At 42.3% G+C, this 15874-nt stretch overlaps 1 protein-coding gene across 3 annotated transcripts in view; it reads left to right on the forward strand.

The window, feature by feature from the left end:
- armc8 (armadillo repeat containing 8) overlaps window positions 1-15874 on the forward strand; it is a 129325-nt gene that overhangs the window by 41624 nt on the left and 71827 nt on the right. For all 3 annotated transcript variants that reach the window (XM_055637646.1, XM_055637647.1, XM_055637648.1), the window contains exons 7-10: window positions 2177-2257; window positions 4856-4931; window positions 5769-5859; window positions 6117-6177. In XM_055637646.1, the coding sequence (XP_055493621.1) occupies window positions 2177-2257; window positions 4856-4931; window positions 5769-5859; window positions 6117-6177 (309 nt within the window). The remainder of the gene's footprint in view (window positions 1-2176; window positions 2258-4855; window positions 4932-5768; window positions 5860-6116; window positions 6178-15874) is intronic.

Genomic DNA, 15874 nt, shown 5'->3' on the forward strand with positions numbered 1-15874 from the left:
TCCGCCTCCGACCTCTCTGTCCTGGGTCTCCTCCATGGCCACAGCGAGCAGCACCGGAAATTGGAGGAACAGCACCTCATATTCCGTTTGGGGGGTCTGCACCCCGGGGGCATGAATTCTCCCAATTTTGTTAGTCCTTGCTGTCTCCTCCCCTTCCTCAGCCCCCCTGCTGTCTCCTCCCATCACCCAGCCTTCTGGCTACTCCTCCTTTTCCCTTTCTTGTCCCCACCCACCCCCGCCCCCGATCAGTCTGAAGAAGGGTTTCGGCCCGAAACGTTGCCTATTTCCTTCGCTCCATAGATGCTGCTGCACCCGCTGAGTTTCTCCAGCCTTTTTGTGTAACATTCGATTCTCCAGCATCTGCAGTTCCCTCTTAAACACCATTTAGATAATAATCTGCTTTCCCGTTTTTGCCACCAAAATGGATAACCTCACATTTATCCACATTATACTGCATCTGCCAAACATTTGCCCACTCACCCAGCCTATCCAAGTCACCTTGCAGTCTCCTAGCATCCTCCTCACACCTAACACTGCCCCCCAGCTTAGTGTCATCCGCAAACCTGGAGATATTGCCTTCAATTCCCCCATCCAGATCATTAATATATATTGTAAATAGCTGGGGTCCCAGTACTGAGCCTTGCGGTACCCCACTAGTCACTGCCTGCCATTGTGAAAAGGACCCGTTTACTCCTACTCTTTCCAAACAGTTGATTTTGGCAAGCCTAGGGTTTGGCTGATGTCTCAACAGTTTTATACTTGTTTCTCAGTCTCGTACTGACTTCTTTGACTTTCATTGGCACAAGTTTGGTCCTCATGTTGATAAAAGTGCCATAAAAGTTTCCAAAGGTGATGGAAAGACTGGTGATGGAAATTGTGGAATACAGAGGCAAATAAATAAATGACGTGTCTTTGTCCCAAACATTATGGAGGGCACTCTACGTCAGACCAAAAAAAAGCCTGTCCATCTACATATGCCATTATGGAAGTAACAGGTGCTAGAATCTTAAAGTGTTGGCTCTCCTTCACTGATCTCGTATGAATTATTAATATAACCCAAATAACAAAATCATTATTTGAATGAAATGAGCTGCATGCTCTGACTGCATCCCTTTCCTGATTTACAATGTGTCTCATTTTGGAAAATAGATGACGAACATTATCTAGGTTGTCTGGGTTAGAGATATAAGTGTAGGGATCCTTTATTAACTATTTTATTTTATTCTGAAAACTTCCTAAACATTCCTTGTTCACTCTCATCAAAATTATTGATGTAGATGATAAAGAACATTTGGCTGAGCATCATTCCCTGAGGTACACCAATAGTCGCAGGCCTCCAGTCCGAAAAACATCCTTCCATCACCACCCTGGGAGATTTATCTACCTTCATACATTGAGGATGTCCAGCACCTCCTTGACTAATACGGACTGTCCTCAAGACATCTTCATGTACAAGTTCGCAAGTGTTCTTAGCTCTCTGTGGTACAGAGGAAACCTATTCATTGAGGACCTTGCTTATCTGGGGTTCCACGCATGGATGACCACTTTGTCTGACGGGCTGCGTTCTCTTAACCCTTTTCACTTAATATTCTCTGAAAATCTCTTTGAATTCTCCATTATCTTATTTACCAGAGCTATCTCATGCCCCTTCTTTATCCTTATTTTTCTGCCTTTTCAGCTTATTATTCTGATTTCTGCTTATTATTCTGATTTCACTCATTAAGCCATTTGAAGTAAAAGCTGACAACCACATAATGGCCACAGCTTTATTGGCATCATTTCACTCTACTGCCTGCATGTCAGGGTACATCACTATCCATGAATTACATGCAGAACTATCTGAATTGTGTTAATTTGAAATATTAACTTTAATAATCCTTATCGTTCTCTTTGGTTTTTGCAAAATAATTTTTTTACAAATCAGCTGTTTTTGTAGTTTAAGTTTTCTTTTAGATGTCAATATTATTTGAGGTAAATTGTTATGTGGCTGTCAAATCAATTTAAATGAAGAAGATCTAATCCCCCTATTTGTATATTATTTTAGCGATGTAATTGTTTCATTTTTTTCCATCTGGGCTATTTTGTTTTTATGCAGTTAGTAATGGCGAGTAGGAACAATTTCACCACTATAACAAATACAAATTCTGGCCATTAACTGCCGCTTGTTTCATTACAGACACCAGAGCATCAGGCTGTGTTGTTCAACCACGGTGCCGTGCAGAACATTGCTCATCTACTGACTTCACCTTCATACAAAGTAAGTGTCTGAAAAATAAGTACAGGTTGTCTTAGTTAGTTTAGCATCACGTGTACTGAGGTACAGTGATAATCTTTAGTTGCATGCTAACCAGTCAGCAGAAAGACAATACATGATTACTATTGCACCATTTGCAGTATTCAGATACATACCCTGTAGGAGTAGAGATTTAAAAGTGTGGGGTGAAAGTAATGTGTGATTGCAGGCCCACTTCTGTGTCTAGCACACAAATAATCGCTTGGGTTAGGAGCCATCTTGCTCGAGAGAGGAAAGAGGTAGTTCTGCTAATAAGGCGAGAGTTATGTTCCTGAGAAACCTCATGTTATAGAAAATTATGAATACGATAGTAAGTAAATACAATTGGTGCTAATGGGGGGAAAGGGGGTTAGGGGTGAGAGTGTTTCAGACTCATTTAACACAATTATTTCTCCCCCAGGATTTTTAGTTTTTTAAAAATAGCTGTAAGTTTACTTTTGTTCCTGCAATCGAACTGCTTGTTTAATAGAGTATTATTGCACTAGTGTCAATACAAGCATTTCATGTCAATTCCAGTGACTGATCCTGCAGCAAAACTGGCAGACTATGTTCTTAGGAGAAAATAGTGGCTGATTGTTCCGAAACAGCTTCTTTCTGCTTTCATTTTTCAAAATTAAGTCGCATAGGAAGGAACTCTTTATCATTTCTCTTTATCATTGTTACTTTTTTGCATATCTTTCATTCACTGTTCTTTATCTCTCTACATCATCATCTATATCTCTTGTTTCCCTTTCCCCTGACTGTACCCGAAATGTCACCCATTCCTTCTCTCCAAAGATGCTGCCAACTTTGATGCTGCCTGTCCCGCTGAGTTACTCCAGCTTTTTGTGTCTATATTCGGTTTAAACCAGCATCTACGGTTCCGTCCTACACATAAGAAAAACATAGTTTGTGAAGGATTTAAACAGCAGGCTAAGAATTTTTAATTTTAGTAATGGGAACAAGAACTAGTATCGGAACCAGATCCTATGTCAAGCATATGGAACATGACCTTTGGAATAATTGAATTCAAGGTTTTGGCTGTGAATTGATTGAGGTAATAATGATGTAATGCAATGACACAATCCAATGATGCAATTTGCTAATGATGCAATTTATTTGTTGTCATTTGAACCTCATTGAGGTTCAAACAAAATTTGGTTTCTGCAGTCATACAAACAAGAAAAAGAACCAAGACACAACATAATTTACACAAACATCCATCACAGCGAATTTCTTCCTCACTGTGATGGAAGGCAAAGTCTTATCTCTCCCCTGCACTCCCCATTCTCCTCCCGATGTCAAAGTCAAAGCCCCCGACGGGCGATGGTAAATAAGTCCTGCGGCCATTAAGGCCGCGCCGGGCGATGCAAGGCAGTGCTCCGGGTCTTGATGTTAAAGCCCCTGGCCATTAAAGCCGCGCCGGGCGATGTAAGGCCCCGCTCCAGGTCATTTTCAACCCCGCAACTCGGGCAGGAGAAGTTGCCGTTGCCGTTCCGAAAAGCGGTCTCCCACCAGGAACCCGCGAGCTCCCTGTGTTACCGTCCACCAGACTGGAGCCTCCGAATCTCCGGGGTCGGGCCGCAGCAGCGCGACACCACAGCGCTCTGCGCTCCAAACTCGGCCAGCTCCACGATGATGAGTAGTCCGCAGGCTCCGCGACTGGAGCCCCAGATTGTTCCGGTTGGAGGACGCTCCACGGTGCTAGGCCCCAACGACAACGGAGACCCGACGGAAAAGGTCGGTTATTCTGTACAGCGAAAAGATTTTAAAAGTTTCCCCACACATACCCAGTTAAAAAAATCCCACTATAACTACACTCAAACGAGACAAGAAAATAAAAATAAGACAGACGGACTGCAGAGGCCGCTGCGATGTGGGTCGCGCTGCCCATCCACTGCGCCCAATAAGTGTGAATATTGTGGCATGCTGGAGATGTGGTCCTGGTTTCTGACCATACCAGGAATGTAATGCTCTAACACTTGGTTTGGAAATGAACAGTGTGGAGTTTGCAGAATCATGTCTTTGAAACTGGGTGTTTCGAAGCACCAATAGCCCTAGGATTGGGGGAAGAGAACTGGATGTCATCAAAATGTTTAGTGGAACTGGTATGGCAAAGGGAATGTGCAAAGAAAAGGAACGTTATAAATCCTTGAAGGCATTCTAATTAGTGTAACTGGCAGATGCAGTCAATGTTATATGCATACCCTATGACCCTGGTTAGATTATTGTGTGTAGAAGTTGGATGGAAAGCGTCAGTTGCTTTTAATCTCTGTGTAAATACGTTCATGCCCCAAACCCCAATTTCTATCTGGCCTCACTCAAAGATGGTCTCGCAGGCATTGGCTTTTCAACGTTTAAATTAAAGTGAGAATATAGGGTTAAGACATTTTAGTTTCTTACCAAGATTCTAGAAATAACCCTTTCATCCTCTCTGATTTAAGCATTTTTCATTATTTAATTGGGTGACAAGTTTGATTTTTCTTAAATTTGAGACAATATTGTGAACTTCAGATCAATCTCTAAATAGGGTTTAAATATAGACATCATGTTTTGAGTATGAAATTCTTTGTTTCTCAACAGGTTCAGATGCAGGCATTAAAATGCTTTTCAGTCCTGGCTTACGAAAATCCCCAAGTTTCCCTGACTCTTGTAAATGGTAAGATTTAATTTCCTTTATTGTTTTGGCTTTGTCTTGTATCACTTCCTGAGAAATGTGATGTGGCTTTTCATATTTGACAGCACCAAGAGTTGTATTTATCCTGAATTTGGTAACTTAAGAAATTGTACAAAGGCACTGATATAGTTGGAAGCGCAGATCTTTTCTGCTCATTGGAGAGTTAAGGGCCTGGGGCATATAAATATTCACAAGTTATGGGAGTAGAATTAGGCCATTTGGTTCATCGAGTCTATTCTGCCATTCAATCATGGCTGATCTCTGCCTCCTATCCTATTTTCCTCCTTCTTCCCATAACCTTGACACCCGTTCTAATCAAGACTATTGGATCCAAGATTTTCAGGGCTAAAGTTAGCGAGCACTCGTACATATGCAGAGAAGGTAGAAATATGGAAATGTCTTTTGCAAATGGCAATTGATAGGTCAAGTGTTAATTTTAGCAATTGAAACATGAATTATGTGCAGACATCCTTATATGGCTATGTTTACTGAAGCCATGCTTGCTTTGGTGATGCATTGCGCCCTCTGGTGTTTTGTACCAGTGATTGCATTGGTCCGTGATACTCTTCCATTTTTGTTCAATTTCAGAGCCATCCATCAGTGGTGATCATGCCACCATATATCTCACGGGGACTGTTCTGGTGTAGCTCTCAATCTTCATATTATGTTTATTTTGATATAACATGCAATTTTCTGCTTTTATCAATTTGGCTTTTGTTAAAAGTTCTTGTGTAAAAACTATTACAAAGACTATCCAAGTATCATTTTTTTCAAACGTTTGTTTACAACATGCTTAATATGATTTGTATTCTATTTTAGTGCTGGTAGATGGTGAATTGTTGCCCCAAGTGTTTGTGAAGATGATGCAGAGGGATAAACCTATTGAAATGCAGCTGACATCCGCAAAATGGTATCCAATTCACTATTCTGCCTTCGTGACATTTGGTCACATACATATTTTGCTAAATCATTTAACTGCTCCTACAGCTTTGGATTTTGGTGTTCAGAATGTTATTGTGGTTAGAACTAATTATTTGAAGGTATTCATTTAGTATTAAACATATCATCTCAGCTTGCTTGCTTCATCTAATTTAAAACAAATGTTCTTTGTATTGTACATTCAGAAGGAGTTATGTCTGTGATTAATCCAATTTTATCGTTTTGCAGTTTGACTTACATGTGCAGGGCTGGAGCGATCCGGACAGATGATAACAGTATAGTTTTAAAGGTTGGTTTGAAATTTCAATAATATGATTGATTGAAGAGTTGCAAATTGTGAAGCCAGAGGAAGGAATGTGGGGGAGGCAAGAAATAGGTGGGAGTCCAGGGAGGGAATAGCGGGGAGTGGGTGTTGTAAGAGGTTACCTAAAATTGGAGAATTCATTGTTCATACCGTCGGGTTCTAAGATACTTGAGGCGTCGTTAATCCAGTTTACCTCTGGCAATTGAGCCCCGGCACAGAAAAGTCATTGCGGGAATGGGAAGAGGAGTTAAAAATGTTATCAGATGGGAGATGCAGAAGGCCTTTGCAGACTCTAAAATAATCTAATTATCTGAGGCCACGATAGAAAAGTTGAATATGACTATGAAGTTTCATGTCCAATTCTTGTCCTTGCTCATTTTGCGATTAAAGTATCTCTGGAATACCTGTACAAGAAAAAAACATCTCCAGAAGAACAAAAGAATCCCAGTGATTACATTGTATTATTTATGTTTAAGAAAGAACTGCAGATGCTGGAAAAGTCGAAGGTAGACAAAAATGCTGGAGAAACTTAGCGGGTGAGGCAGCATCTATGGAGAGAAGGAATGGATGATGTTTCCGGTCGAGACCCTTCTTCAGACTGATGACGGTGTGGGGGGAGCAGGGGGGAAATCGCCATAAAAACATGGGGGGGGGGGAGACAATATTCCTTGGTGGCCGCGTGCGCGCACACACACACGTGAAGTTTCGGACATTGGTCCTGTGAACGATAACATCGGGAGCTGACCTGGTTGGTGACCGACTCCGAACTCCAGCAACAGCAGCTTCGTCCGCCCTGAATCGTGGGGCTTGAATCGGCCCGTTCGTGGGTCCTTTCATCGCCTGGCGCGGCTTAAAACCGGCCGCGGGATCTTCCATCGCATGGCGGGGGTTTCAACATCGGGAGCCTCGATGCAGAAATTTGACCGCCGGGTAATGAAAGCCGGGCCGGGTAATGAAAGGCCCCGCGAACGGGCTGATTCAAGCTCCGCTCCATGATCTTTGCTCCATCAGGAAGTCTCCCCCTCCAATCACCATGCTCTATCCTCAGTCCCACCCTCTACTTCCGCCTCTGACTGACACCTCACTCCTCCAATCACCGTGCTGAATCATCATGTCCCCCCCCCCCACTGCCTGTTGACCGTATCTCTCTCGTCCAATCGGCGCCCTCGATCATCAGTCCTACCCCCACTGTCTCGCGGAAAGCCGAGATTTTTAATAGATTTTATTTCACTGAATTTCAAAACCGGATTACAAAACATGGGGGGGGGGGATTGTCCCCCACATCTCAAATCTTGGAGACAGTGGGCTGTGGGAAAGCTGGGAAGGGGAGGGGAAGGAGGGAGAAAGCAAGGACTGCCTGAAATTGGAGAAGTCAATGTTCATATCGCTGGAGTGTAAACTACCCAAGCAAAATATGAGGTGCCGCTCCTCCAATTTGCAGTGGGACGCACTCTGGTCATGGAGGAGGCACAGGACAGAAAGGTCGGATTTGGAATGGGAGGGGGAGTTGAATTGCTGAGCCGAGAGATCAGGTTGGTTAATGCGAACTGTGCGGAGGTGTTGGGCGAAGAGATCGCCAAGACTGCGCTAGGTCTCACCAATGTAGAGCAACTGACACCTAGAGCAGCAGATGCAATAGGTGAGGTTAGAGGAGGTGCAGGTGAACCTCTGCCTCACCTGGAATGACTGCTTGGCTCCTTGGATGGAGTCGCAGGGGGAGGTAAAGCGTAAGTGTAGCATTTCCTGCGGTTGCAAGGGGAAAGTACCGGGGGTGGGGGGGGGGGGGGGGGGGGGGGGGGGGGGGGGGGGCGGCGTGTTGAGTGGGAAGGGACAAATTCACCAAGGAGTTACAGAAGGAGCGGTCTCTGCGGAAAGCTGAAAGGGGAGGAGATGGGAAGATGTGGCAGGTGGTGGGATCCCGTTGGAGGTGGGGGAAAAGTCGGAGGATTACCTGTTGTATGTGGCGGCTGGTAGGGTGTAACGTGAGGACAAGGGGGACTCTGTCCTTGTTACGAGCGGGGGGGATGGGGAGTGAGAGTGTATTATTTATCTCTTTCCCCTTTGTTTCCTATCTCAGAAATGTTGTTAGAGAAAGTTGCCTCGGGATATACCTTGGACGTGGATATATGCACATCTTCCAGTCCAAATTGATGTTTTTCTATGTTTTTTGGTCCAAGTCAACATTTCCTTGTTTCTCTTAACATCAATACTCTAATGAACACACCGGCCTGCTCTTCCTCATCTTACTTGGGTCTGAAACTTTACCCTTTGTGTGAAAAAGTTACCCCTCGGATTCCGATTAAATCTTTCCCTCTTCACCATGAACCCATGTCCTCTGGTTCTCGATTCCCCTACTCTGGGCAAGAGAGACTGTGCATCTACCCAATCTATTCATGATCTCATGATTTTGTACACCTCTATAAGATTCCCCCTCATCCTCCTGCGCTCCATGGAATAAAGACCTTGCCTACTCAACCTCTCCCTATAGCTCATACCCACTAGTCCTGGCAACATCCTCGTAAGTATTTTCTGAACCCTTTCAAGCTTGATTGGCAGGGAGTTCTTGGGCTAGTGAAGATAATAGAGCAGGAGTTATCGCCCTGAAATGCTTTAACACGTAGCAGATTTTTTGATAAGATACATTAGGTGATATACTCTTATAAAAGATCGGACTGATCGAAGCATGGGATAGGTTATGACCACTGAGCTTTTTATGAGCTAAAAGAATAAAAGGCGGTAAAGCATTGAAGTTAGAAACATAGAAAATAGGTGCAGGAGTAGGCCATTCGGCCCTTCGAGCCTGCCTGCCATTCAATATGATCATGGCTTAAATATAGCCAATGAACTGGCCTCAACTACCTTCTGTGGTAGAGAGTTCCAGAGATTCACCACTCTCTGTGTGAAAAATGTTTTTCTCATCTTGGTCCTAAAGGATTTCCCCCTTATCCTTAAACTGTGACCCCTTGTCCTGGACTTCCCCAACATCGGGAACAATCTTCCTGCATCTAGCCTGTCCAACCCCTTAAGAATTTTGTAAGTTTCTATAAGAATCCCCCTCAATGTTCTAAATTCTAGCGAGTACAAGCCGAGTCTATCCAGTCTTTCTTCATATGAAAGTCCTGACATCCAGGAATCAGTCTGGTGAACCTTCTCTGTACTCCCTCTACGGCAAGAATGTCTTTCCTCAGATTTGGAGACCAAAACTGTACACAATACTCCAGGTTTGGTCTCACCAATACCCTGTTCATCTGCAGTAGAACCTCCCTGCTCCTATACTCTAATCCTTTTGCTATGAATGCTAACATACCATTTGCTTTCTTCACTGCCTGCTGCACCTGCATGCCTACTTTCAATGACTGGTGTACCATGACTCCCAGGTCTCATTGCATCCCCCCTTTTCCTAAGTTGTTGGCAAACACTCTCATAATGCAGATATTATATCTGAAAACATTCGAGCCATTCAGTACCAATGACGTTGGGCAAGTATGTGTTTTCTAGCTGAGGAGGATGGAGCGGCTAGGCTTGTATACTCTGGAGTTTAAAAGGATGAGAGGGGATCTTATTGAAACATATAATATTATTAAGGATTTGGACACGCTAGAGGCAGTAAACGTTCCCGATGTTGGGGGAGTCCAGAACCAAGGGCCACAGTTTAAGACTAAGGGTTAAGGAGACGAGGAAACACTTTTTCTCACAGAGAGTTGTGAGTCTGGAATTACCGGTTCTCTGGATACTTTCAAGTAAGAGCTAGATAGCGCTCTTAAATATAGCGGAATCAGGGGATATTGGGAGAAGGCAGGAACGGAGTATTGGGGATGATCAGCCATGATCACATTGAATGGCGGTGCTGGCTCGAAGGGCCGAATGGCCTACTCCTGCACATATTGTCTATTCACTAATCTTTTTTCCACAATTTGGATCCATGTGCGTCTGTCTTTTGAACAAATACAGGGATAGTTATTTGTTTGTCTTGAGTTCAACAATTGTTCGTCTCTTTATTCCATAATATTCCACATACCTTCAAGACTAATTTATCCTACAACAGAGGACTGTCCTTTGTTTGATAGATACAGGGCCCTCCATAATGTTTGGGACAAATACCCATCATTTATTTATTTGCCTCTGTACTCCACAATTTGAGATTTGTAATTGAAACAAATCACATGTGGTTAATGTGCACAGTCAGATTTTAATAAAGGCCATTTTTATACATTTTTCACCATGTAGAAATTATAGCAGTGTTCATACATAGTCCCCCATTTCAGGGCACCCTAATGTTTGGGACACAGAAATGTCATGTAATTGAAAGTAGTCATGTTTAGTATTTTGTAGCATATCCTTTGCATGCAATGACTGCTTGAAGTCTGCGATTCATGGACATCACCAGTTGCTGGGTGTCTTCTCTGGTGATTCTCTGCCAGGCCTGCATTGCCGCCATCTTTAGCTTATGCTTGTTTTGGGGGCTAGTCCCCTTCATTTTTCCCTTCAGCATATAAAAGGGGTTCAGCAAATCAATTGGGTTTAGATCGGGTGATTGACTTGGCCACTCAAGAATTAATCATTTTTTTAGCTTTGAAAAACTCCTTTGTTGCTTTAGCAGTAAGTTTGAGATCATTGTCTTGCTGTAGAATGAACCGTCGGCCAATGAGTTTTGAGACATTTGTTTGAACTTGAGCAGATAGGAGTGTCAAGTAGAAGGGGGCACTGCACTGCTAACAGCTTCTGCCTGCAGCCTGTCTGTTTTTTCTACCTTTAAAAAAAAATAAAGTTTGGCTAAATAGTTTGGGAGATTTCTTTAGTTTTTTATGTGGGAGAGGGTGGAGGGGTAAGGGGGACACCGCTTCCAAGTCACTTCATGGCAAGGATGCGACTATTTCTCCGAGTCACATCCTCGCCCCCCCCTCCCCCTCCTCGAGGCCTACCAACTGGATCGGAGCGTCCTTTCCTACCTGAGATCGGAGACTGGACCAGAGCTTTGGCAGTGGCGGCGCGGCGCTGGATTCACCGCGGAGCGGGCGATACCTACATGGATCGCCGTTTGAAGCTCCGGAGCGTTGAGCCCACTGCTCCAACATCGCAGAGCTGTGGTTCGCGGAGCTCTCAGCGCAGGGCGGCGCTGATCTCAACATCGCGGAGACCCTGGGGCCCTTTGCCGAGGGCCGCCAGCATGAATCTCAGCCCGGGCACATCGGGGGTAGCGGCCTATTCGGAGGTCCAGGCCGCTGAGGTTGGCCTCCCGTTCCTTCATCCCGGCGAGCGGGCCTGAGCGGCTGCGGAGGCCTCCGGAGGCCCCGACCATGGGTGAACATCAGGAACATCGAGGAAGATGACTGACTTTGGTGCCTTCCCTCACAGTGGGAAACGTTTTGATTCAGCTGTGTGGGGATGTTTTATGTTGGACTCTATTATGTGTTGTGTTCTTTATTTTATTGTATGACTGTATGCATAAACAAATTTCAGACCTCGGTCTGACAATAAAGACCCATCGTCTCGTATCGTATACACTTCAGAATTCATTATGCTGCTATCATCAGCAGTTGATCATCAATGAAGATAAGTGAAGATACCTTCAGCAGCCATACATGCCCAGGCCATAACACCCCCCACTGTGTTTCACAGATGAGCTGGTATGATTGGGATCTTGGGCGGGCAGTTCCTTCTCTCCTCCATACTTTGCTCTTGCCATCACTCTGATGTATGTTAATCTTCGTCTCATCTGTCCACAGGACCTTTTTCCAGAAATGTGGTTGCTCTTTTAAGTACTTCTTGGCAAACTGTAACCTGGCTATCCTATTTTTGCGGCTAACCAGTAGTTTGCATCTTGCAATGTAGCCTCTGTATTTCGGTTCATGAAGTCTTCTGAGGACAGTGGTTATTGACAAATCCACACCTGACTCCTGAAGATTGTTTCTGATCTGTCGGACAGTATGGCGCCCTGAAATGGGGGGGGACTATATATAAACACAGCTGTAATTTCTACATGGTGAAACCAAAATGTATAGAATGACCCTTTAATAAAATCTGACAATGTGCACTTTAACCACATGTGATTTTTTAAATTACTAATCTCAAATTGTGGAGTACAGAGGCAAATAAATAAGTGACAGGTCTTTGTCCCAAACATTATGGAGGGCACTGTAGCTTCCCTCTATTTGCACCGCCTGTTGACATTCTTCTATAATAGTTCCTGTCGTGTACAAGAAGGTACATTTGACTGTAGGTACATCCTCATAGTCTTTACTGGGAGTGTTGCATTACAGGGAACGTTGCCATAATTCCTTGTGCGTCTCAAATTTTCATATTGTCCTGCATATAGGAAATGAAGGAAACATGCTAACAGAATTACACCCACGTGGCCTGGTCCATTTTTACTTTATTTCACTAATCTGCACTTGCTTCCATTCCTTCTGTTTGCACCACAAAAAGATTGACAATATTCAATCTCGCGATCTGCATTTTAAATCTTGGAATTATTAGTAAATTAGAATTAGTTTTACAGGAACTCGGTATCGGTAGAATACACTCCACATATTTGTAAATTATGTTTTGTGTGTATTTGGCAACATATGGAGTTTTATTTGATGAATGATAGGCTATTCCCCAAAGCTTTTATTGGATATTTATACAGAAATATGAATCTAGATTTGTAGTTAGTATGACAGTAAATGGACCAATTAAATTGCTGGGAGAGAGAGTAACTGATAAAATTAATCCATCATTATGCAAACAATCATCTCCCAAGCTTAGTTTAGTTGAACACACAGTAGTGTTAATTATACTGTATCTTAGCTTTACCTCTTGAAAGATATTATCAATCTATTAGACAATAGGTGCAGGAGTAACCCATTCGGCCCTTCGAGCCACACAATGTGACATCCCCTATCAGTAATTGCTGCATTGGGAGCTGCAAACTTTCAAGTTAAATATAAATTAATGCAAATTATATTAGACACTTTAAGCTGCTTATTTTAACTTGGTTTAAGTTAGCCGTTATCCCAGATGTTGGCAGGTGAAATAGTATGATTTTCTGCTCATTGTCATATTTAAACAAACTAGAAATAATTCCATTGACGTAAAAGAATGCACGGTCAAGTCTTTTATTGTATCACATCTTCTCTCAGACTTTTCAAACACATTGTTACTAGAACTGTAGGCAGATATGGACTATGAAAACTAGAAAATTGTCATGGGGTGTGCCAATGCAACGGAGAGAAAAATGTTCCTTTTAAGGATTATGTAAAATTGCTGAGGTTAATTTCTCTCTGTTAACAAAAGTAACAATTTAGCAATATTACAAATGTCATTAAAAAACATAATTGCATTAGGGTATCATAGAAACATAGAAAATAGGTGCAGGAGGAGGCCATTCGGCCCTTCGAGCCAGCAACGCCATTCATTGTGATCATGGCTGATCATCCTCTATCAATAATCCGTGCCTGCCTTCTCCCCATATCCCCTGACTCCACTAGCCCCTAGAGCTCCATCTAACTCTCTCTTAAATCCATCCAATGACTTGGCCTCCACTGCCCTCTGTGGCAGGGAATTTCATAAATTCACAACTCTCTGGGTGAAAAAGTTCTTTCTCACCTCAGTCTTAAATGACCTCCCCTTTATTCTAAGACTGTGGCTCCTGGTTCTGGACTCACCCAACATTGGGAACATTTTTCCTGCATCTCGCTTGTCCAGTCCTTTTATAATTTTATATGTTTCTATAAGAGCCCCCCTCACCCTTCTAAACTCCAGTGAATACAAGCCTAGTATTTTCAATCTATCCTCATATGACAGTCCCGCCATCCCAGGGATCAATCTGGTGAACCTACGCTGCACTGCTTCAATCACAAGGATGTCCTTCCTCATATACTTTATCATGAATTTTGTTCTAGATTGCAGAGTTCTGAGATGCAGATGATTCTGGGTGCCCTAATATGTGTCACAATAAACTATATACTAGTAACTAGGAATGTTAGTGTTAATTGAATACAACGGTTATGTTTCATTTTATAGGACATTGGTGAGACCACATCTGTATTGTTCATTGTACTGGATTCCTTGTTTTAAAGATTGATGTAAATGCATTGGGAGCACCTGAGAAGGCTTAGTGGACTGATGTGTATTGTCAAATGAAGATAGGTTGGAAAGACCAGGTTTGTATCCGTGAGTTAAGAAGGAGAAAGGACTTCATTGAAAAGTATAAGATCCTGAAGATTTCTGACCAAGTGAATGTGGAGAGGACAGATTTTAAAACTAAGGTTACTAGTTAAAAATAAGGTTCAGTGATTTATGATGGGAGATGAAGCAAATATTATTCTGAAATTTGTGAGTCTATCAAAGTATCTTTCTCAAAAGAGAGTCCAAATAGAATCTAATAAAGGGTAGATACTTGGATACAAATTGGTGAGAGTTTGATGGAGTAGGTGGGGATGGGAAGTTGAAGTTACAATCAGAATAGCCTTGTCTTAATGAATGGGTAGGCAGACTTGAGGGGCTGAAAAACCACTAATCCTATTTCATAATGTTTTGTATATAATGATGTACCATACAATTTGTTTTGCCATGGATATTCTGTACTTTCATTTAACCTTAAACAAATTAAAATATTATGCAAAGGGCAGCGTGTTTGTAGTTTCTATGTAAATACAATGCAGGTCAGCATTCAGGCATGAGATTTTTCAGCAGATTTTGCAATTCGGTTTAAGAACTGTTTCATTTGAAAAACAAAAGCATTCAAGAGTCTGTGTCATAGACACTACAATATTCTTTTTTTTACCCGATTCAATCAGGTAAAATGTGTTAATGTAAGGTATAATTGAAAAAAAATTACAGTATAAATTAAGGGTAAACAAGCAAGGAAATGGTGACATTTCAAGGTATAATTATCAAAAAATTATCAATAATTTCCTGTGTAAAGGATACTTCTCTCTAATTAGAGTAAACAAGCTAGGAACATGTATCATGTTACAAGTAGGTGTAGGTCTAATATAAAATTTTCAATATGACTTAAGTGTAAACAAGCAAGGAGTTTGTGTCATTTTAAGGTATGATTATTACCAATTTTCTGTGTAAATGTAAGTGACAAGCAAGTAAAATGTGTATTTTAAGGCACAATTAAAACAATTACAGTATAAATTAAGGGTAAACAGGCAGGAAAACTGTCATTTCAAGGTACAATTATCAAAACATTTCTGCATAAAGGGGGTGCTGCCCCCTTTTACCCCCGCCAGGGGGCGTTGCCCCTTGGAACCCTACCAAGGGACAATGCCCCCCTGCACCCCCAACCCTCTTCCTCTTTTCTCATTTCTTTCCTGTCTCATGCCTGGCATTTCAAAACTGCTCTCTGGACTTGCACAAGTCAAGTTCAAGTCACAGGATTGACAACATAAGTCTGGGATACCCAGTGCCAGTACATATTTCTGTAACAACACTTCAGGATTCTTTTGTGGTGTCTAATATTTGCAAAAAATGCTGCCGATTGGAGAGCTGTAAAAATCCCTGCAAAATCATTACCTTACACATTGGGCCTGAGAAGAAGTGAATCCATATAAAGTTGCATAATGTTACTGAGGACAGTTTATTGTAATATCAAATGTGGCATATTGTAGAAATAAATTTATAAATTATAATTCTTCGTATTCAAGCTTGTCATATTGCGGAACTTTTTGTGGGTTCAGTTAATGGAATTACA

The sequence above is a fragment of the Leucoraja erinacea genome, chromosome 7 (assembly GCF_028641065.1).
Source record: "Leucoraja erinacea ecotype New England chromosome 7, Leri_hhj_1, whole genome shotgun sequence".
Classification (NCBI taxonomy): Eukaryota; Metazoa; Chordata; class Chondrichthyes; order Rajiformes; family Rajidae; genus Leucoraja; species Leucoraja erinaceus.